Source organism: Anabrus simplex, chromosome 5, assembly GCF_040414725.1.
Source record: "Anabrus simplex isolate iqAnaSimp1 chromosome 5, ASM4041472v1, whole genome shotgun sequence".
Lineage (NCBI taxonomy): Eukaryota > Metazoa > Arthropoda > Insecta > Orthoptera > Tettigoniidae > Anabrus > Anabrus simplex.
This window is the reverse complement of record NC_090269.1, coordinates 185,152,627-185,176,771: the sequence shown is the minus strand read 5'-3', so window position 1 is coordinate 185,176,771 and position 24,145 is coordinate 185,152,627. Positions and strand designations below refer to the sequence as shown.

General features: G+C 38.6%; 1 protein-coding gene across 2 annotated transcripts in view; it reads right to left on the bottom strand.

The window, feature by feature from the left end:
• The window catches only part of LOC136873893 (uncharacterized), a 145,434-nt gene that overhangs the window by 10,139 nt on the left and 111,150 nt on the right, over positions 1-24,145 (bottom strand). For both annotated transcript variants that reach the window (XM_067147214.2, XM_067147215.2), the window contains exon 4: positions 7,131-7,325. In XM_067147214.2, coding sequence (XP_067003315.2) covers positions 7,131-7,325 — 195 coding nt within the window. The remainder of the gene's footprint in view (positions 1-7,130; positions 7,326-24,145) is intronic.

Sequence of the window (24,145 nt, the reverse complement as noted above, 5' to 3'; positions counted from 1 at the left end):
TTTTTGTTTGTTCTGAGTTATAAATTGTGAGAAAAGTTGTATTATTATTATTATTATTATTATTATTATTATTATTATTATTATTATTATTATTATTATTATTATTATTATTATTATTATTATTATTATTATTATTATTATTATTATTATTATTATTATTATTATTATTATTATTATTACCAAGTTTGAAGTATGCGTTGTTCATCATGGCAATATGCAGATTTAAAACAGCGTATTTAGCTTGTTTTTTGTAGCACGTAGGACGATTTTTTCACGAGCCGCCACTGCAATCTATGGCTGCTGAATCTGCCATTTATCTTTCCATATCTACCAATATATTTTTCCATAAATATGGACCTTCATGCCGGCCAATAGATACATGTAGGATTTTCTGAAATGAAAAGCCATGCCCCAGTTTCCCCCCATGGCTATGATTATAAAGTCATGCAAAACTACCACAAACTTGCTTAGAATTCTACCTGCTTATCATAATCATCCTCATGAGCTTGAGTACCTTCAGCTTAGGGACTTCTAATTTGAGTCTCTCATGTATTTGTGAAATTTCGAGACTGTATTTTAGTAATACAAACTGTATGAAGTTGATGCCTACATAAACTAAACTGAAAACTTAACTCCATGCAAATGGGTCCTAGATTTTGGTTAGCTGAGCCTTCTTAATCTTTTGTATCAGAACTGAAACACTAATTTTCGATAGCTTATTCAGGTATTTCTGGGGATGCTGGAACCACCTTCACTCATGTTCAGTTTCAGCCAGGATTTGCTGGGGTTTCTGGATGCCCTTCTGCTGTCGATGACAAGGCAAGAGATGGCAGCACTGTTACCGCTCGCCAGCCATTGCATGTGTGTTAGTGACTTGCACAACCCTTCCCTTACCCCCCTACTGCTTCTCTTCAACCCTCAATGTCTGTCTCTCTATTTGTGTTTGAGTTGCCTTGATTCTCAGTCATACACTAGGTCTGCTTTACGAGCCATATGATCAATTTGTGTACTAGACACTCTCTCTCCATCCAACCCAATAAAAAGATATATCAGCATGTATTATGATATATTATGATTATGAAGATTACAACTCTAATAAAGTTCTATTGATCATAAGCATTATATTCTATGATTGTAACTTAAGGATTCTATAAAGTATAATCATTTTTGATTCTATAAAGTATAATCATTTTTAGTCTGCCTCTGTAGTGTAGTGATTACTGTGATTAGCTGCCACTTCCTGGAGGCCCGGGTTCTATTCCATACTCTACCACAAAATTTAAAAATTGGTACAAGGGCTGGAACGGGGTCCATTCAGCCTCAGGAGATCAACTGAGTAGAGGGGGCTTGATTCCCTCCTCAGCCATCCACAAAGTGGTTTTCTGTGGTTTTCCATAGTTTCCCACTTCTCCTCCAGAAAAATGCCGGGATGGTACCTAACTTAAGGCCACGGGCATTTCCTTCCCTCATCCTTATCTATCCATTCTGATCTTCCCATCCCCAACAACGCCCCTGTTCAGTATAGCAGGTGAGGACGCCTGGGTGAGGTACTGGTCCTCCTTCTCAGTTTTATCCACCTGACCCAAATTCTCACACTCCAGGACACTGCCCTTAAGGCAGTAGAGGTAGGATCCCTCGCTAAGTCTGAGGGGAAAACCAGTCCTGGAGGATAAACAGATTAAGAAAGGAAAATAACTTTTAACATTCTGTAACGAAACACCACATATGTTATTATGAGCAAATATTTTCCTGAAAAATTATTTTATTACTTTATTTACATATTTGCATTTTATATTGTGCTATATTAAGTCTGAGTCATTGGCCAAATGGTCAGCGCTGAGGCCTTAGAGGGTCCCGGGTTCAATTCCTGGCCGGGTCAGGGATTTTAATCACATCTGTTTAATTCTTCTGGCTTGGGAGCTGGGTGTTTGCGTTTGTCCCAACACTCTCCTCTTCATATTCAGACAATGCACTACACTACCAACCACCGCAGAAAAACGCAGTAGTGATTACAGCCCTCCATATAGGGTTGGTGTCAGGAAGGGCATCCAGCCGTGAAACAGGACCAAATTCACCTGTACAACACAGTTCGCATCCGCGATCTCACAGATGTGGGATGAGCGGTAGAAGAAGATTGTGCTATATTAACAAAACCTTTCAGTATTAACCATCTCAGAATAATAAAGCATCACATCAATTTTTGAAGAGTTTTACCGACTTGCACCTTCTTCTTCTTCCTCTTCTTCGCCGTATTATAACGCTTATGCAGGGGACGACATTTTCCTCGGTCCCACACATCAACTTCTGAACAACTTACAGTGCATCCAAAAAGTATTGGTCTATTTGCATTTTTGCAACAGAAATATGTTTATAGGGCATGGGAAGACAAAAATAAGCAGACGAACAATCCTCTTGAGCAGCACATTGGTCATTGGTCTATTTATCATTACTATTACAAAAAAAAAAAAAAAAAACTACATTCTAAACAAAAACAAATAACGTATAACAAAACGTAAAAATGCACTTTTTCACCAGATCATAAAGTATTCGTCCATACTGTACATAACAACAGAAATTATTTGATGCAGCATGGAGCAGACCAAGTTAGCCGTGGTGGAGGATGGAATTATGTCCCATTCGTCTTGCAGAGCTTTTTTCATGTTGTTCTTGCTAGAAATTCGCCTTTTCCTGATGTTATCTTCCAGCAATTTCCACAGGTATTCTATTGGGGCTCTGAGGGGGTGTATTTAGTTCTTTCGGGGTCTTATATAATAGCCACAGTTTAGTATTTAGAGCTGTGTGCTTCGGATCATTGTCCTGTTGAAAGATGCACATGCCTTGCAGACTCAATTTTTTGGCACTAATGTTCAAATTTTCCTTTAAAATATTTATCTACATCTTGTGATCGTTTGTTCCTTCTATGACATGTAATTGTCCAACACCTGCTGCACTCATGCACCCTCACACCATGAGGGAACCCCCACCGTGTTTCACTGGCACAAGGTTCTGCGACTGCATCTCCATATTTTTCTTCTGCCAAACCATTCGCCTGCCATCTGACCCAAGTATGTTGTAATTGCTTTCATCCAAAAATATGACTTTATTTCTGAAGTCCTCAGCCTTAAATATATGTTCTTTGGCAAAAGAAAGCTGTTTCTTGCGATTCGTTGCATTCACCCAACATTTCTTTCGAGATTCCTGGCCATTATACCCATTTTGTTACTGTTCCTTACTGTGTTAATACATATCTTTGTGCCTCCCCTATCCAGCTCACCAGCCAACTTCGGTGCACTAAGTCTTGGATTTGTCTTGATTTCTCGCGTAATAAATCTTTCGTCTTGATCGGTCAGTGCCCGAGGACGACCATTCCATGGCTTGTTTCGGAATGTATTTGTTGTGCAGATGCGATCCACCATCGACTGAACCATTGATCGAGGTATGCCCACTAGATCTGCAATTGCATAGGACCATTTGCACTGATTATGCAAGCACAGGATGGGTTTTCTCTCCGTTACGCTCGTCTCTTTACCTTTCCGACCAATTTTACAACCTTCATGTCTCCAGAGCCGTTTACAACAAGAACATGTTTGAGAGTTGCACAAGAGTGCCACTAGTGCGTGCGTGAATCACGAATGACGTTTCACCCCCAATCTCGTGTTTTAAACAGCCATTCGAAGCGTAGATTAATACTTTATGAACTAGCTAATAACGGAGCTTTTACGTTTTGCTATTCTTGTTATCGCTTTGAATATATTCTTTTTGCTTTTGATTTTGTATAATAATGCTGTACTGACCCATGCGCCATCCAACTACATTTGCTTTTTGTTTATTTTCGGCTTTTCACTGTCTATAGATACTATAGGTTTCATTAGCAAAACAGCAAGTAGACGAATACTTTTTGGACTGACTGTACGTACGAATATCGCCCGACCGTAATAGCTAGCCTTATGCAAATTTTTTTGCCCTATTTGATGGTGTCTGATCTCTTCATCTTTTTTCATTTGTTGGTATCTGCTGACTCTTTTCATCACTGTACCTCTAGCACAAAGGTGGGATCTCGGATTTTCATGCCTCGAACAATTAAACTGTCTGCAATTTCTGGCAAAATGCACTCCTTATAAAATTATACTAATTTTGGAAGAATCTTCTTTGACATAACAACTCATCCTTTTCTATCCTCTCTGTGAAGAGTTTTTATTTCCTCATGTACACTACAAAATTGCACCATTTTCTCCTGGTGATATTCAGTTGACCTTGAAGAGCCTCCATGGCTCAGGCGGCAGTGCACCGGCCTCTCACCACTGGGTTCCGTGGTTCAAATTCCAGTCACTACATGTGACATTTGTGTGGGACAAAGTGGAGGCAGGACAGGTTTTTCTCCGGGTACTCCGGTTATCACTGTCATCTTTCATTCCAGCAACACTCTCCAATATCATTTCATTTCATCTATCAGTCATTAACCATTGCCCCAGAGGAGTGCGACAGGCTTTGGCAGCTGGCACACTTCCTATCCTCACCGCTAGATGGGAGCTTCATTCTTTCCATTACTGACCTGGCCAAATGACAGGAAACAAGCTGTGAATTTTCATATTCAATTGACCTTGAACCTGGAAGAAGTAGTTGTGGCTTCGCTTCAATTGCAATTTTCCTTCTGAAAGTTCCAGACACAATTTTTTTTTTTCCTTAGTCACCTCTTTTCTTAAATCTGACTCAGTGATGGAGGCAAGGCATTTCACTTCTACAACACCATCACAAGCAGCCAAACCATCAGGACTAGCTCCAAGGAATGGATGTTCTTGGTCCACGAAGAACCCCACACTAGTGACAATATTGCTAGTTCTATTCTCATACAGTTTTATAATAGCATCCTCATTATCTCTTCCAAATCTGATGGCAACTGAGGTGAGATATTTGGATATAAAATTGTTTTTATGAGATTGTGACAAGGGATATAAGGTAAACATTTAATGACTGGACCATACTTGGAAGCTGTCAACCGATATACTGTTTGGTCATGCCACATCTGGTTAGTGTGTTGCCCAAGAGTTAAAACCTCAATGGGATTACTATTTCATACTTCATCGGTCATTTCCTTCAAAAAGTTTTTACATCTTATTTCAAGGACTTAATTTTCAACGTTGGGCAACAGCGCTAGTGGTGCATAGTTTTCATCACACTTTCCAGTTCTTCTTTTATTTACTGGTGGTTTTTGATAAAATGCCAATCTCCTTCTTAATCATCTTTTCTCTCTGCCGAGAATATTCGCCTTGAAAACACTACCTGGGCTTCCGTTCAGTTTTTTCCAGAGACTGTGATTCAGCTCTGAACATATACATCTTCTCTAGTAAGATCCTCCACTAGAGTAATTTATGCATTTCCCTCCTGCAAATTTAGCCATGATGCCCATGTACCTAAAAAAAAATGCAAACATTCAAAACTGCAAATACAAATTTTGCTTTATGCAATTTTATTTTGTATAGCGTAACATAAATATCATACCTGGTCAAGATATTCTTTCAGGGTAGAAACTGGAGCTATATGAAGATGAGAGTTTTAATCCCATCCTATTCTGTACCCATCTTGTAGCTCTGAGGTGGCGTTTGTACCTCATACATCAGAGATCATGAATTAAAATAAGTGCTTTTAAGCAGTTACTTTACTGGTTTATTAATTAATTAACTTATGCTTATAAATTGCAACAATAGTTTACTTACCGACTTGCATCATGACTTGATGGGGCAGTGCTTTCACCAAACAATCTGTTATGTATGTCTTCCAATTGAACAGAATTATTTTAAACATTCGCTAAGACTTGCTTTCATTTCTCCCAAGTGGCCCTTGCAACTCGGGCTTTTTGAAAGATTTCCACCGAGGACGATGTTTTCGTGGGATTCTCGAATAAAGTGTGAATATTATAAAATGAAAAACAGTTTTATATGTGTCAACTCCAATGCAACTCCATTACAAAACACAAACAGAAAATTAGCAAATGAAAAGCATAATGGGTGAGCAGTAACGTAGCCAGGATCGGCCAATGGGGGGGTTGTAGTTACAGAATGATGGTAGAACACAATGGAGTCATGAATGACTTGTCATTATAAGGACACTGATACAAGTGAATTATAGATCTGTTGGTTGTACAATTATGTCTCTGAAAGTTTATTTAGTTTATTGTTTTATGTCAGTTTCTGTTGGTATTCTTTATGTAAAAATTCCATAGTGGGGAGGGAGATTCTAACCCCCAGTAATCTGTCCCCCATCCCGCCATGCCGCTGTGGGTGAGATAATATTATTTTTACCGTTTCGTCAAGACTCTAGTGTAGACTGACTGGATGAGTCAGCAGGAGGGAGCTGTGTTTAACAAAGGTAGAGCTACTAATAGGTTGGGTACAGTAAGGGAGGAGAGGGGAAAAGACTGTGACTGTGCACTCTCTTGCCTCTCTCTCTCTCTCTCTCTCTCTGTGTGTGTGTGTTTTTTTTTTTTTTTTTATAGCTACTATTTTGCAGAGTCTGAAAGGTACTTACTCCACAGGTATATCACTGAACCGATTTTTTAATCAAACCTTCTTACTGCTCAGAATAAGAGCCGCTTCAAATAGCAACAACTTTGAAGGTAATATAACAAATTTTTCTCACTAAAAATGCTATTCAAATCTGAAAAGGTTGACAAAACATTTTTAATTTTGAAATAAGAATTGTTGCTAATTGAAGGTACTACTACAGGGGTTGTTGCACAGGAACTTTGATATCTTCCGATTATTAGTTTCATCACGGTGTATGTACCTTTAACACACAAAATAGCCACTTTGAAGCCATGTCTTCAGCAAATGAACTAACGTTACTTTCTTCAAAAGGCGTAAAATATTTCACAAAGACTTATATTAGAGATTAAGGATAAAAATAAAAATTCAATTTTTGACCACACAGCCTGAATATCGCATGACTTTCCTGGTGAAGTTTCCAACCTTGGATAGAGGATGGTTGCTCAGTTATACTTCCTCTCAAAACAATAATTACCACCATCACCATCGACCAGAAATTCGAACCTCGCCTGTCTGGGTGGGAAGCCCAGCTGAACCGCCGCACTATTTACAACCCCATTTGAAACACTGAAGAATCAATACACTTACCACACTCCATTTTGAGTTTATCTTGACTGGGCACTTGGTATGGAGCTATCTCCTGGCCATCAGGTGTGACGCAGTAGCACCGTTCATCATTGCACTGGCGAGGGCCATAGGTGCCATCAAACGAACATGTCACCTTGTACTGTGGTGCCTTGTTACAGGGAAGTTGAGGGCGTTCTGTGATGTTTACCACTACACCTAAACAAAGATTTACCTTAATTAGATCTAGACATGTAATTACCATACTGTATATAACTTTGTCACATTGGTCCTCCTTTCTGATTGAGATGTTAGTGCAAGGAGCTGGACTAGACCGATGGAGTGTTTGAGTGCCGATGTTGAAATTCTGGCTGAAACATAATGAGACTCCTCCTTACTGCAAGTTGTCTCATGCACAAACAATCAGACTACTGGGAAGTATTCTTGGGTGGGTTACGCAGATGTTCTAAAATGTATCGAATCTATCTGATAACAGAAACTTATGTTGAAATAACTATCAATTACAAAAAAAAAAAAAAGTTGTAATATAATATAACAATTTTAATGTTTTGAGAAACATGTAAGCTAAGAGAATGTCAAATCAAGTCTGATAGAAACAGATAATAGAATGAATGAATGAAATGGCAGAGGTCAGCATAGGAAGAGTGGGTAATAGAAAGTGGAGACAAAGATGAAAACATGAAAGAACAAGGACAATCTCCACATCTTGTATTGCTAATTGGCCAATCTGTTCTTCAGAATAATACTACCTGTACTGCTTCATGCTCTTTTTCTCCACATAAATCACTCTGAACTGAGTAGAAATCTTCTTGTTTTACACACTTCCAAAATGTTATGCATCCAGGAGATAGTGGGTTTGAACCCCACTGTCGACAGCCCTGGTTTTCCATGGTTTCCCATTTTCACACCAGGCAAATGCTGGGGCTGTACCTTAATAAATTAAGGGCATGGCCATTTCCTTCCACCTCCTAGGCCTCTGCTATCCAATCGTCACCATAAGACCTATCTGTGCATTGTAAAGTAAATGATAATAAAAAAGTGTTATGCCCCGCTTCATAAAGATCTATAATGTCTTAGTTTCTCCTACCTCAGATCCTATGTCCTGACCATTTGGTTCATCCATCTTCAGGAATACCTAATTATTTAAACTAAGGTCGTGAAGGTGTCCCAAATCTCTACTCATTCATCCACCCACAGAAGAGGCTGTTAGAGAGTGGAGGGACACTTCTACCAGAGATCACACAGTATGTGGATGCAGTTGAATATGTCTGCATCAAATACAAACTTCAGGATAAAACTGATCATTCTTTTGCATTTTTTTGTCAAAATGGCTTGGAGTGAAATGCACATTACTTTTCAAAATTCATGTATAGAATGTTTGATTATCCATCTAGTCTCTCTTAATAATAATAATAATAATAATAATAATAATAATAATAATAATAATAATAATAATAATAATAATTGTACCGGTTGGTACACCCCGACCCCACAAATTTAAATTGTGCACCTACAAGTAATCCCCTACAGGAGAAACCCTGAACTTTAATAACTGAAGCAACTCTACAGTTGCCCAGAAGATGTCACCACTGTAACTTTTGTAATTTTGAAGTGCCCTGTATCAAGAAGTGTGGACATTCTTTTCTAGATGTCTCTACTGAGAAAAGACTACGATTGTGCACTCTGGTGCGAAGTGAAGGGACTGTTTTTGAAGAAACTTTGTATCCATAAGTTTGTTCTTTGTTAAATTTCTTTCTTTCATTTTTTGGGTTGGCAATATTGATCTCTGTTTCCGCCAGTTTTGAATTCAGCCAATTCCGAATTTTCTAAATTAATTTTCCTCCAATCCTAGGTTTCTTGTTCATGTTGTGTGTAACTTTTGATGTTAGCCAATAAAGGGAGGGAGTGTGGCGCTTTTATTTCATGAAAGGTCTCGAAGCTTCCTTGTGGGTATAAAACTGCTGAGGTTCATGGCTCGTGGCCACTCCATCGACATCTTGCTTAGTGTGTGAATATGTAGCAGGGGGTGGGAAGCGCCTCTTTCTTCGGGCAGCAGTTCATCAACAAGGTAATGGCCGTTTAATAACTTTATTTCTTGCTAGCTCAGCAGTTTAACCCACAGGGCAGGTTCAAAACTTTTCTCATGTAACCTACCTTTAAAATGTAAAGACATTTGGTAAAAATTCCGTCTCTTTAACTACAAATTGGGATAGAGAGTGCCTAACCCTCTCGAGCTCCCACTCATATTGTTTTGAGGTGACTACGTTTTCATAACCGATTTTCTTCTTTCTTAATGTAATAAAGTTTTCTTATACGAGTCACCTCCCTAGTATGGGATTAGCCCTTGTGTAAGCGGCCTAGAGCCGAGTAGGTTTTAATAGTGTAATGTAGGAGTGCAAGCTACACCTCCAGTCATTTTGGATTTTGGGTCATTTAATCATCCTGTCCTTTTTCGGCCGAGGCCCAGTAGATTGGGTACTAATACCCCTGTTTCATTTGGTGCGGTAGCGGCAATTGATTTGTAAGGTTGGGTATGCCTTTAATAGGCTTGACAGATAGAGAGCCTTAGAGAGGCTTGAGATGTAAGGTTGGGAGCTAATGCTCCATGTAATTAAGGGTGTTCTGCCCTTTAGTATTTTTGTTGTTGTGAGCTGAGAGCTCAGAAATTATACTTGGGGCTCGAAGCCCAGATCTTGTAATGACCCCTGAAATCTTGTGATTTCTTTGTACGTGATTTTGGCTTGTTGTTGACTTGTTAAGTTTTCAAATTCTATGTCATCACTGTTAAGTTGTGAAAATATAACCTTTGTTGAAATTTTAATTCATTTTTCGAACTTGTAGTTAGACCCATTCCAGCCCGCACCTTCTTTTACCTCTGCTGAACCACCAAAATCCCGTAACAACAACAACAACAACAACAATAATAATAATAATAATAATAATAATAATAATAATAATAACATGAAACCATCAAAGCATGATGGTCAATGGGGTAAATATTTATTGAATGATTTCTTTATATACGTCTTTCCTTGTACTTTAATTTTTTACAATTTTCTTCACGTCGCATCGACATGGGTAGGTCTTATGGCAATGATAGGATAGGAATTGGCTAAAAGTGGGAAGGAAGAAACCGTGGCCTTAATTAAGTTACAGCCTCAGCATATTCCTGGTGTGAAAACGGGAAACCATGGAAAACTGTCTTCAGGGCTGCCGACAGTGGGGTTTGAACCCACTACAGTATCTACCAAATGTAAACTGATAGCTACGTGACCCTACCACACTGCTACTTGCTTGGTGCATTCCTTGTATAATTAGCTTTTGGCACTACTGCAACTTAATATCGCTCTGTTGACATTGCAACATTTAACTGGCCATGGCTGAAAACAAATTGGAAATTTATGCCTCTTGAAAGAAAATGGAAGTGTTTTATCAGATATCCAGCTTTATCTCCACTTATTATATTCAAATCTAAACAGTTTTCGTACATATTTCTTACTATTAGGCCCGTGTCTGGTTCCTATAGGAGACGTTGGTAAACGTTCAGATGGCTCCAATTTTTAGGATAAGAATACATAGAGGCAAACCATTCATTCCAAGAAATTTAGAATTATGTTTGTAATTGAAGTAGCTGGCTTTCATCTTCACTATTAATCTGTTGATGTTAGTGTATGGTTTTGAACTAATGGGTGTAATCTCAATGAATTTCAAATTAATTAATTAAGAACAGCAACTTTCAAGAAAATGATGACATCTTTCGCAGAAGAGAATGTTTTGTTGTAAATTTCAATCATGACATCATCATGTACTGAAATTCTGCCTGGTAGTTCACTAACATTTGATCCAGTACCATCTACAGAGGGGGTACTTGCCGTTACCAATTTCTTATTTAAAAAATCAGTGAATTCCATTTTTTTGTGGTTTTGCCCACATATTTTTATGTAAGCAATGTGTCAAATGGCAGAGTATTTAATACAGTTACCTAAATATATAAAATAAGTATTTTGTCTGTACATTGCTCAGAATTTCAAAAGAATGGTATTTCTGTCTCAGTCATATCCACAGTAACAAGGAAATTCACTTTTTACTTTTCCGTAATTTCTGTCTGTCTATATGTATGCGCATGCATCACGAGAAAACGGCTGAAGAGAATTTAATGAAAATCGGTATGTACAGCTGGGGGATAAGCCACTACAATCTAGGCTATAAATCATTTTATTCACATTGAATTAAATAGTAGTTTGCGGGAAGGACTAAAATTTAATTCTCAAATACTTATATTATTAGTGGTCCTATCAGTAAATACTACATACCTAAAATTATATAGAATTAAATTTCCGATCATTTATGTCTTACACATTTTTACCATACTGGCTATGATAACATAGATATTCATGAATTTGTATTTTTGTTGCTAAGTCCATATCAACAACGATCTACGAGAAAATGGGTTAACAGAATTTAATGAAAATCGGTACATAGTGTCGGGGAAATAAGGAACTACAGTCTAAGCTATAAACAATTTTATTCACCCTGGATAAAACTGTAGTTTAGGGGAAGGCGCATAAAATTAAATTTTTAAGTAACTATATTAATGGTCCTATTGAAAAGTACTACTTAACAAAAGTTACAGAGAATACAACTTCCGATCATTTATGTTGTATTCAGTTTTAACGTATTCCAGAATCAGGCAAAAACTAAATGTGAAGGCCTACAATATAGAAAGCACATAACATTGATCAATAATAACATTACATTGACCTTTGTTTGTTGTGATATTCTTTGTCTCTTATGCTGCCACTCAACTCCGATAGATGGAATTATTGCTACATACCAAGTATAACAGCCTGACTGAATATTGGTGGGAAATAGCTGGGAAGTTAGAAAACTGTCTTCTTTAGCATGCCATTCCTCTGGTTCATACATTTTCTGATTCTGCTGGTACATAACACACTGGTTCATCATAGTATTCCAGCTATTCAAACCCTACTCTGATGCGCTGTTTTGAATGAGCAGTGTGCAATCTTAAGGCAGAGGTTCACTTAGTAGTAGTAGTTGTATGACCTGGTCTAGAATTACAGTTTAGGCCTATTCCAAATTATAGCACCACAATTCACTAAATAACTCAAAATTCAACCCTGAAAAGAACTGTTTCTTGAGAAAAGCTTTTTCCTCTTCATTTTTATTAAATTCTACATTCATTTTATTCCAAATTAGCAGTGAAGAAGGAGTTTCTCCTCTGGCTTGGAGAAAAATTTGCCTCCAAATCAGATATAATTTTCTGCCACCAGTGTAGTAAACTGAGGTTTTCCAAATCATCGGGTACTCCTAGGAAACAGATTAGCAAAAGGGCATAGTTGTTGCCTGGGACTCTCCACTATTCGACCCCCTCTCCACCCCCCTGCCGCCGAAAAAAGACTAAGAGTGTTCTCGTATCACGCCTGTCTGCAGCCTGGTCATTCCAGCTCTGGAACTTTGGACCGTTAGATCAACAGTGTAGTACTGTTCGTTAAAAGTGAGAAAATGTGTGGTTTTTCATTTGATTGAGTATTTCATATGAAAGCATTGCTTTTAAATGCGCCACTCCTACTGGCGTCATTGTAATGACATATGTCATTTCAGTTGAGAAAACTACTAAGACAGTCTTTCTGAAATTGTAAAAAGGCAAGTGGAGGGTGAGTGTCTGACATTATAATGAAAACTTCCCAACCTGATTGTGACTGATGATAGGCAAATGGGTCTACCATTACAATGAAAATTCCCTAATCCAGTCTTCATACAAGAAAAGACGTTTGGTGACTTCCCCGTCACGTTTCTAGGATAACATTAAAAGCTATGCAATTTAATACAATCTTGCTCACAATGTGTACCCTACCTAACCTAGAATTCTATATACAATGTGGAATTCCATACCAAAGCACAGGTACATCAGCTAGTAAATAAATAAATAACTGTTTGACGATAAGCAAGTGCCAAACCAGGCAAAACCTTTACGAAATCTCCCCCAAGAACAATAATTTTCCCACCAGAAGGAATGGAATGTTGTTACCTATGATATAATTTAGAAGATACTTCACATGCCTTAATAAATGAGAATTTGCTATTGGGGCTTTATCCCATAGTGAGCCGTGCTGATCGAATATTGTTAGCTGCTTTGGAATTTAATTTTAATCCAGACACCAAATTCTCCTTTAAATTTATAGGAAATTTGAATTTAATGTGCACTGTTCAACAGCTGGGCAGCAAAACAGCGACTATTCCTGTCCAATTTGCTTATATGATATGAAGTCCTAAATTGAAGCACTTTTATATTATATATCCTTAAAAATGGTTTTCTAGTGTCCAAGGGACCATCGACGAAAAAGGCATTCTTAACATTTATGTTCTTTTGTTGGAACACGTCAGTGATCTTAATAATAATAATTGAAAGTTGTTCCTGGTTTGTTATGAGTACGATGCTGGCCAAATCAAAATTGAAAATTAGCACATTAGCATGACAAAGAGGATCAACTCACTTCGCTAACTACTGGAATGGAAAAGTTCACAGCCTCAGTATTACAATTTCTCCAAAATCAGTCAAGCTAACAAATATAGGGAGAGACTGATGCAAGTGTTATAGACTGAGATAACTTGGAAACAATATTCTTTAACCCATGGGTAAATAATGCAAGTATCGAGCTTGAATCATTATTATTATTTTTATGGTTATGGCTGTGAAGTGTTTACATCCATTTAGTATTAGTATATCCATTTAGTATTAGTATTATTATTATTTATGTACGATTGTATTATTTGTGAGGTTATGTCATGAAACATGTACTGTATGTATGTATTAATATGAGTTTAGTTCATGTAAGAACCTGTAATTAATAGTATATAAATTATTATTGCCCGTATCTATGATGTGCCGGCCCTGTGGTGTAGGGGTAGCGTGTCTACCTCTTACGTGGAGGCCCCGGGCTAGATTCCCAGCCAGGTCAGGGATTTTTACATGGACCTGAGGGCTGGTTCGAGGTCCATTCAGCCTACGTGATTAAAATTGAGGAGCTATCTGATGGTGAGATAGCGGCCCCGGTCTCAAAAGCCAAGAATAATGGCCGAGAAGATTCGTCATGCTGACCACATGGCACCTCGTAATCTGCAGGCCTTCAGGCTGAGCAGCGGTCGCTTGGTAGGCCAAGGCCCTTCAAGGGCTGTAGTGCCATGAGGGGAGGGTATATATGATGTACTGTATAATCCACTACAATATTGTGCAACGCACCATAATATCCAAAATGTACGACGAGAACTATGTAGAACAATCCTTACATTGAAATTATGCTATTAGACACTCTAGAATTCATGAGAAGATATGTTGTGATGTTGTGACATATCCTTCTAGAAGCCTGGCCAGGCAATATATATAAAGAGACTGTCTCGATGGTGGAGCAGAGTTATTGTCTAACAGGAGTTGTTTTGACGAGACTTGTGTAGAAGTCGTGCTAGTGAGTGTTTGAAGTATGTGAACTGGTTTTGTTGAGTTGGTAGTTGACATGCCTCTGGTGCAGTCTTCTTCTTATGCTTCGCGATAGGCAGTTGTTCAAAATGGTGGTTTATTAATGTGTGTGACAACAGTATATCGGTTTGTAAATAAAATTAAGGTATACAACTGACAGTATTTTGTGTGCGTCTTTGTGAATACATCCAGACGACATGGAGAAGGAAATATCACTTCAAGCTAGCAAATATAGGGAAAACTACAGAAGAGACAGTAAAATTGTACTGAATAGCTTCTTCTCAGCCAAGTGACTTGCTATAACACAGGCTGGAAGAAGCTGAAATACAGCTGACCATGAAGACATCTGACTGCACATGCATGCTTATTTCCTTCCACCTCTTCTTTCATGCCACATGCCTCAGTGTTCCTTGAAGAACTGGTGAGCGCTTTGGCCAATCAGAACGCTACATTTTTCTTGATTAATTTAAAAGTATATGGCAAGAAAGGTTCATGTTTTTAAAGACACTCTGCAAATCTACAGACCAAGGGGTTTCATCAGAATACTTTATACTTTCTCTGTAACAAATATCAGTCTAGTGTTTTAAATATGTAGATGATGATGATAATAATTGTTATGGGGATAATGAGGTTTAAAGAGATGTAAGAAGGTGTGGGCATGAATGGATGGATGGAGAAAAGATCAAATTTTAATTTAAAACTCTAAAATTTGACATTTTATTTCTTTCCTTTTTTTTTCTTTTTCATATTTTAAACTTTGTTAAACAATAACAACTTGATATACATAAGGGGAGCTCTACATCTCCAAAAACGATAAATATTTGAAATTTAAGAGTAATCAGGTACCTTAAAGAGATGAGTTAGATAGCTCAAATGTTATGTTACTACCAAGAGCACAACTGCTCCAATCAATTACAAGTAAAGAGACTGGGCTCCAAAATTTGCAACATTAGAAAAGAGCGTCTTAGCCCCACATAATGACCTAGGAGACTAATCTTTCAAAGGCACAATTCAACTTTTACATTAGTTTAACAACAACCAGTTTTCACTGTCTTATTTGCTCGACAGTCTACATCACATTAAATAGGAAATTGAATAAGAATAGTTAACAGAGGCAATAAGTGCCCATTCTACCTGGCCTTAGTAAGAAAAAAGAAAAGGTTAAAGTGATTGGCTGGAAATCAAAATGTTAGGAGGCGAACACTTGCACTCCTTGAAATTCACTAGAAAATACCTAAAACCCTATGTGGGCTGATGGCCCTAAGTGACTAGATGGAGAGAAAGATTTACATTACAAAAGGAAAATTTTTAAGGTTTACAAAACCATAGTCACCTCAATACCAAGTTGAAGGGGAATAGAAGAGGGTTCCCACTCGTTATTCCCTAAGTTAGATTAAGGTCTTAAACCAGATTGAAAATTTACACTGCAAGATTACATTAAGAAAGAATTTTTCAAACCTTCCCCTCGAGTTAGGTTTCTGAGACTATTACATGATTAAAAGATGTCTGCCATTATCTTCAGCTGAAGGGCCTTCTAGAGATGGAAGAGGCATGTCCCCTGCCTCCTCCATGAACACACTCTACTGCTGGACTGGAGCGATTGTAAGACAACATGGCCCTAAAGGTCTCAACTTTCATAGCGGAGAGGAAGGTTCCAGAATTCTCTGGGCTGAAGCATTGTACACAACCAAAAATTTGATTCTTCAGTGATGAACCTATAGAGGATGTGGATAGTTTCATCTACTTGGGTAGTGTAGTTACCGAAGATGGAGGAGCAGTACAGGATGTTTCTCAACGTATACAAAAGGCAAATGGTGCCTTTGTTCGGCTCTCTCCGGTATGGAAGAATAACAAAATATCTATCAGGACCAAATTTCGCATTTTCCGAAGTAATGTCAAGGCTGTTCTACTATATGGGTCCGAGACTTGGAAAATGACTAAAGTGATTACCTCCAAGTTGCAGACCTTTGTCAACCGCTGTTTAAGGAAGATTTTAAACATCTACTGGTCGGAAGTTATCTCCAATCATGAACTATGGAGGAGAATGGGTGAAACCGAGATGGCCATACAGATAAAGCGACGGAAATGGAAATGGATAGGGCATACGTTGAGGAAAGGGAATGGAGCCATTGAGAGAGAGGGACTGGATTGGAACCCGCAGGGTAAAAGGAGGAGAGGAAGGCCCAAACAAACGTATTGAAGATCTGTACACATGGAGTCAATGGAAGAAGGCAAGACCTGGAGAAAAGTGAAGAGGTTGGCTGGTAACAGGATCAGATGGAGATGCTTTGTTGATGGCCTATGTTCCTCAAGGAACAACAGGAATTAAGTAAAAAAAAAAAAGATTGGTTGATTATATAAATGTCAAAAATTCATTATTGGTTAACATTTTACGCTGGTGGGAAGAGATAGAAGTGCTGATAACCTTAGAACACCAAAAACAATCTACAAACAATTCTGTTTTACCAACTAATGACTACACAGTTTCTCTTGAAAATTAATTTTCCATCCTCTCCCCACATAAATCGACAGTAGAGACATCTGACGATAAACATTCAAACTTCTTTCACTAGAGGTTTCACTGTTTGTATCACAGATGGCCTTTTAAAAGGCACTTAGTTTAAATGCACGGAGTTGGTGTACCTCCAGTACAACAACAACAACAACAACAACAACAACAACAATGACAACAACAACAACATAATCATTTAGTTTGATTATAAAATGTACAAAACCCATTAACCATAAACTTAAGGACAAAATAATGCTATATGGAGGTAAATACAAATATACAGTTGCTACAATTAATTATACAGGCTATAGTCACAATAATGCATACATTCTGGATGATGTTGACTTTTAATAAAAAGTCACACTGAAAGTTTAGGAATAAGTAGTCTCTGTTAAACATTAATGTCACTTAAGAATGCCCTTCCACCTTCATAAGAGTGTTGTCCTTTTGCACACGTTCTTATGATACAATATACGGAGAATGATAAAATCAGTCTTGGAAGTTATGTCCACAAATAAAATACCAGGTCACTTAACCCACGAGGGGTCGCATGCCGAGCGTAACGTCAGGAGTCGCGTACGGTCGTTTCGACCGGAAATCAATAAAGCACCAAACTCTTAATACGCTATTTATTGTTATAATAATATAATACTATTTAAACACAGACAAACCCTTTTTAACATAATTATAATAATGAGATTGCTTTTGGTTGATGAAATTGAAAATAAAAATTCAAGTTCTGTTTATGGAAAATGCTTTTAAAATTATGTTTAATTTCATTAAACACACATCTAGACAATGCTCCTTCTCCCTCTACCCAGCAATGAATGATAACAGTGCACTTTTCGCATTATAAATAAGTCTATGCCATGAGTCGCGTATGGTTGAATAGAATGGAGACGGGTAACGTGAGGAGTCTCGTGTGAATGAAACGACTGGATAGCCAGCTTGTCACTCACTGAAGGAGTGGAGAGGGATAAAAGTGATGTGACAGAAGAGTGGATGAGTCCATTGAAAGGTACTGAGGTGTAGGAAGTATAACAAAGAGTGTTTGCAGAAGGATTGATCAAAATAAACAGAAATGGTTGAAACAACCGGACGCGACCCCTCACAGGTTAATCAAATCAATGTACCTCTTTATAGACAACAAAAGATAGATTCAAGCCATTTCATGGTTCAGTTAAAAAACTTCAGTAAATTACTGTCCGATCTAAAAGAACTACCACTCAATATACTCAGATGTAAGTTTTAAAAATGATTAATCATTCTTCTTTTTCAGTATAAGAGCACATCATCAAAATCAATGAATTTGTTATATATTGTTTGACTGATTGATACTGAAATTACATATTATTCTGAGTATGTGTATGTACATTTATTATTTTCTTTTCTTTGACAATGCCTGTTGTAAGTAACTTACATAAAGACTGAATAAATTCTGTTCTGTTACGTTGGGCTTGAATTACAAAACAGAGGAAGTTTGCTCATTAATGGAAGCAATAAAACACTAGATTGGGATTCCTAGTTCCAAACCATATCTTATGGGAGAGGTGGTGACAGATGGTTGTAAAGAACAAAGAGAAAACAAAATACATTTCTAATAAGAATAAAAATTGTCTCTATAAATGGGAGGAAAGGTTCATCAGCACCGGCTTCGACTGCTACCTATCATTGCTAACCCTCTCTTCAACCTTCTGTCTACTCTTAACTGATAGGAAAATAATTTGCTGCATTTGCAAATAATATGTCTCTCCCTCAGGGAAGCCTGAAGCCCCTAGAGGGTGCATCCCCAGGAGCCTGATAGGTGGTATTTCCTGTATATGGGTGACTGGAGGGAAATGAAATACCTGCCGTAGACCAGCAGGTAAAATGTTGAGGATAGGTGTGCCTGTACCCAGACTGTGCAGCTCCAATATTCATCTCTTATACAGAGTCTATACTACAGGTTAGGAGCGGCTGCAAAAAGCATCTGTACTCTAGGTTAGGGGTGGCCTTTTGCAGATTTCTTCAGCAAGAAGTGAAGCGACACTTTGGTTGAAGTCCTTTTTCTTTCACATCAATGAAACATGATTGCAGTGCCGGTTCATCACTTGGAAACGGTTGTAGGTGATACCAATCGTCTACGCCCAAGTGACGAGGGAAGAGAGCCTACCTGCCCATAAATGAAGCAGGCTAAAGAAGACAGTCTACCATTTATGACTAGCTACCATCCATATTGGTACCCTCACTGGAAGGAACTGTGAGCTAGCAGATGCTCTGAAGAACCAAAACATCGAGACTGCGTGTGTCCCTGAAACGAGATGCAAAGGTTCGAAATCTAGAGACATTGATGAAGGTTGTAAGATCATTTACCATGGCGAAAGTTCAACTCAGAATAGTGTCCCAGTGGTTTTTGTAAAAAAGCTGCAAGATTCTGTAACAGAAGTAAACAGGATTTCACATCTCTTTATATCGATCTAGACTGAGACAATTGCATAACTTTGTTTTAACAATGTTCATGTCACTAAAAACTTGCTCCACCTTGGCACTGGAATGCGGTAGGCATAGCACCGTGAGCAACCAGATCACAGAGATTGCTATATTTATTTATATTTGCAGCATTGCGATATTGTCCGACTTCACTCCGAAAGGCTACTCCCATTTTATTGGGTTTATGTTGCACCACTGGTGAACAATTTGATTGATCTGTATTTCTTCAAAGCCCAACTTCTCTGCTACTGGTAGTTCTTGAAGTGTCTCTCGCACACTCAACTCCTTCATGCATTGTTGGTCTTCTCTTGTAAAAGATGATTCATTTAATCCTTTTTTGAATGAAAATCTGAGGTATGGTGGATGATCAAGGTGTTTTTCTATGTCCTCAGAAAAAATATCAATTCTTGCAGAAGAGATCAGTATTCTATTTCCAAGAGTTTGGTGGGGTCAGTTTGTTCTCATTTGAACACCTTAACAGCGTGCTGAACTTCAGTATATTTCAAACATACAAAATAAAATCTACTTCATTTATCACAGTACATGCACATGGAAAACAATATTTTAGCAGTGTTACGTTTTGATCTTATAAGATAGATGTAATTTTAACTCTCCCCATTCATCTAAGATTCTTGATCAATGGAAAGCCACCTTGTTGCACCCATTTGTAGTATGTACAGAGGCTTTGCTCCACAATGAATTGTCTCATAAATTTTCTTGTATTCTTGCCCATCTGGTGAAAGACTAAACCAATAATTGTAGATTTCTCTAATCATAAATTCTATATTCTTTCTATCTTTCTTAATCTGTTTATCCTCCAGGGTTGGGTTTTCCCTCGGACTCAGCGAGGAGCGTGAGAGTTTGAGTCGTGGGATACAACTAGGCAGGATGACCAGTACCTTGCCCAGACGGCCTCACCTGCTATGCTGAACATGGGCCTTGTGGGAGGGGAGGGAGATCAGAAGGATTAGACACGGATGAGCGAAGAAAACAGCCCTGGCCTTAAGTTAGGTACCATCCCAGCATTTACCTAGAGGAGAAGTGGGAAACCACGGAAAACCACTTCGAGAATGGCTGAGGCAGGAATCGAAACCCTCTCTACTCAGTTGACCTCCCAAGGCTGAGTTGACCTCGTTCCAGCCCTCATACCACTTTTCAAATTTCATATTAGAGCTGGGAATCAAACCCAGGCCTCTGGGAGGGGTGGCAGCTAATCACACTAAGTACTGCACCACAGAGAGAGACTTAAATTTGATACTTCTCTGTATATTACTTTCTGATACATGGGATACACTACACTGGGAAATTCAATAATAATAATAATAATAATAATAATAATAATAATAATAATAATAATAATAATAATAATAATAATATTTCCTTTGTCTGACATAATATACGGTACCTACTTCTATTCAGAAAATACACTATCTATCTATCTATCTATCTATCTATCTATCTATCTATCTATCTATCTATCTATCTATCTATCTATCTATCTATCTATCTATCTATCTAACAGAGAAACTATATATATTATATACATTTAAAGCAGATAGAACAACAATCAGACAAAGAATCAATAGATGGTAATATCTTATAATTTAATGTCCAGAGAATTTAGCCAATTTACTGCCTCTTCACTTGCCACATGAAGTTCGTGGTATCCTCCCTGGTAGCTCCGAAGTGGGCACATCATTACAACAGGTGGACTGTCTGAGCCACGTCACCGCAGTCACAATGAGGACTGGAAATTTTTCCCCACTTGTGGAGCCAGAAGTTGCATCTTCCAAGACCGGTCCGCACTCTTTTCAACGAAGCCCAGATTCTTCTTGGCAAATTGAACCCAGGAAGTTTCCCACAGGGGTCAGATATCAACCCTAGCTGGTCAAGGTTTGAAGCAGCCCACTCTTCCCTCCAGGCATTATTCATGTTGAACTGTGATTCAACCAGCCTCTTTCCTAGTTGCCATGATGGATGTTGAGATTTTAATCTTCCATGCTTCTGAGGGTTGCAGTCCTGATGAATTGGCAAGAGTATATTTGCAGTCCATTTTAACCATTCCTTCTTCAGAGCAGTTAGCCTTCAAAGGTGAGGAGGATGGATGTTAGTTGATACTGGCAACCATTTAAGTGGTGTGGATTTGAGTGTGCCAGACACTGTCCTCATGGCATCATTCAGCTGGACATCAACTTTTCCTGAGTGTGAGCTGATGATCCATACAGGGCTGTAATATTCTGCAACTGGGTATACTAGGGCAAGAGCTGTTGTTCGGAGGACATTAGCATTTGTTCCCCAACTAGTGCCACTAAGTTTGTGAAGGATGCTGTTACGTGCCTTAACCTTTGCTGCTGTACTGCAGAGGTGTTCTTTATACGCCAAAGAACGATCCAGCACAATACCCAACAATTTTGGATGAGCACAGCATTTTAGCTGTTGGCCTCTGAATTGAACTTGTGGAATGTAATGGGGACTCCTGTTGTCTAGTTGAAAGGTACTCATCCCTGTTTTGTTTACATTGGGTTTCAATCACCAGATGTTGAAGTATCTATCCATTTTTAGGAGATATTGTGTGAGAATGGCTTCAGCAGTCTCAAAGTCTGTGGACTGTGCTGTTAGAGCTATGTTATCAGCATATATAAACTTTCGGCATGCAGTAGATGAAAGATCTGCCATGTAGAGATTGGAGAGAAGTGGACAAGAACAGAACCCTGCAGCAATCCATCATTTAATCTGTAGGATCTGCTTATTGAGATGTACTTGAATTAGGCGATTACATAGCATGTTGTTGAGCAAGGAAGCTAGGGTCTTGCAAGAGATAATTTTGAGGAACTTCAGGTCCATCCCTTTTTGCCACACAGTATCATATGCTGATGATAAGTTCACAAACACAGCAACCGTTTTCATTTTTTCTTGAAAGCCCTGCTCAATATGGCTGGTTAGTGCCAAAATCTGATTGCAACAGCTCCTTTTAGATATGAACCCTGCCTGTTCAAATGGAATGTGCTGAAGTACCTTAGCTGAGATTCTGTTATAGATCAATCTCTCTAGTAGTTTGTAGCAGATAGGCCTACTCAGTAGAGCAATAGGTTGATCATCTTCAGCATTACAGCCACTTTTCCCAGGCTTCACAACAGCAACTACTTTAGTTCTTTTAAGAAGAGATGAGAGCCTTCTTTTCATTAGGATGTCACTAAAGAATTTAGCAAGCCATTCCATAGTTCTAGGACCACTGTGCATCAGAAATTCAGGATGGATACCATCCAAGCCTGCTGCTTTTCCCAAATTTGGTCCTTCAAATCAGCTGAGATATTTCACATTTCTTTGAAGAGATAAAAGAATGCCTGAGAGAGTTACGTGTAAGAACTGTGTGTGTGAGTGGGAACTAAGATGGATGAGGGAAGAGATAGTGAGCTTGAAGGAGATAATTAGACTTGTAATGGAGGCCAGGAATGAAAATATGTCTCTCTCAATCAATGTAGAGGATAGGGTAGGTAGGGGAGAGGGAAGGGATGGAAGGAGAGATGTTGTGGAAGACAGGTGGGCTAATATCTTAAGGTCAAGAACAACAAGGGTGAAGTGTTTTCCTCAGGAAGTAGGCCCAGGAGAGGTATCAGTGAGGATTCGGTATGAGTCACTGCAGGTAGATCAGCAGAGGGAAGATGGAGATCAGGGAAGTGTTACAGAGGTTGAGCAAGGCAAGAGGAAAGGGACCATTAGGAAAGGGAAACATAGAGCACAGAACAGGAAGAAGGAGGTGGAACAGGATAGTGAGAGTGAGTAAAGAGAGGAGAAAAAGAGTTCAGTAGGCATCAGGGAAATATAGGGAGACCAGGACTGGAGGGGATCTAATGAGGGTGGGGTTGAGGCTCTCATCATGGGTGACTCAACTGTCAGGCACGTGGGGAAAGTATGTAGAGGAAAGAGAGCCAGAGTAGAGTGTTATCCAGGAATCAGGTTAAGGCAGATGGTGAGAAAAATAGAAGGGAGGGAGGAGGGTAAGGAGAAGGTGGTAATGTAAGGCAAGCAGAAATTGGTACTAACCAATGTTTGGGATCTGGTTATAGCAGTACGGAAGAAGTTTAAGGAAGCAGAGATTGTTATCAGTGGAATACTGTGTAGGAGTGATACTGGATAGAGGGCAATTGGGAATTTAAATTAGACTATGGAGTGGGTATGTGGGAAACTGGGAGTGAGATTTGTAGATCCTAATAGTTGGATAGGTGTTAGGGATCTACGCTCAGATGGCCTTCACTTGAACCGCAATGGTACATATAAGTTAGGAGGTTTGTTTGGAAGAGTTATAGGGAGGTACATTCAGGGAAACGGGGTGGACTAGAGAGCAATGACGAGAGTATAGGAACCATGAAGTCGACTAAGGATGACGTAAAATTATTAGTGTTAAACTGTAGAGGTATTGTAAAGAAAGGAATAGGATTAAGTAATCTGATAAAATATTGTAATAGGAATTGAATCATGGCTGAGAAGTGATATTATGGATATGGAAATTTTCTCACGGAACTGGAGTGTTTATCGTAGAGA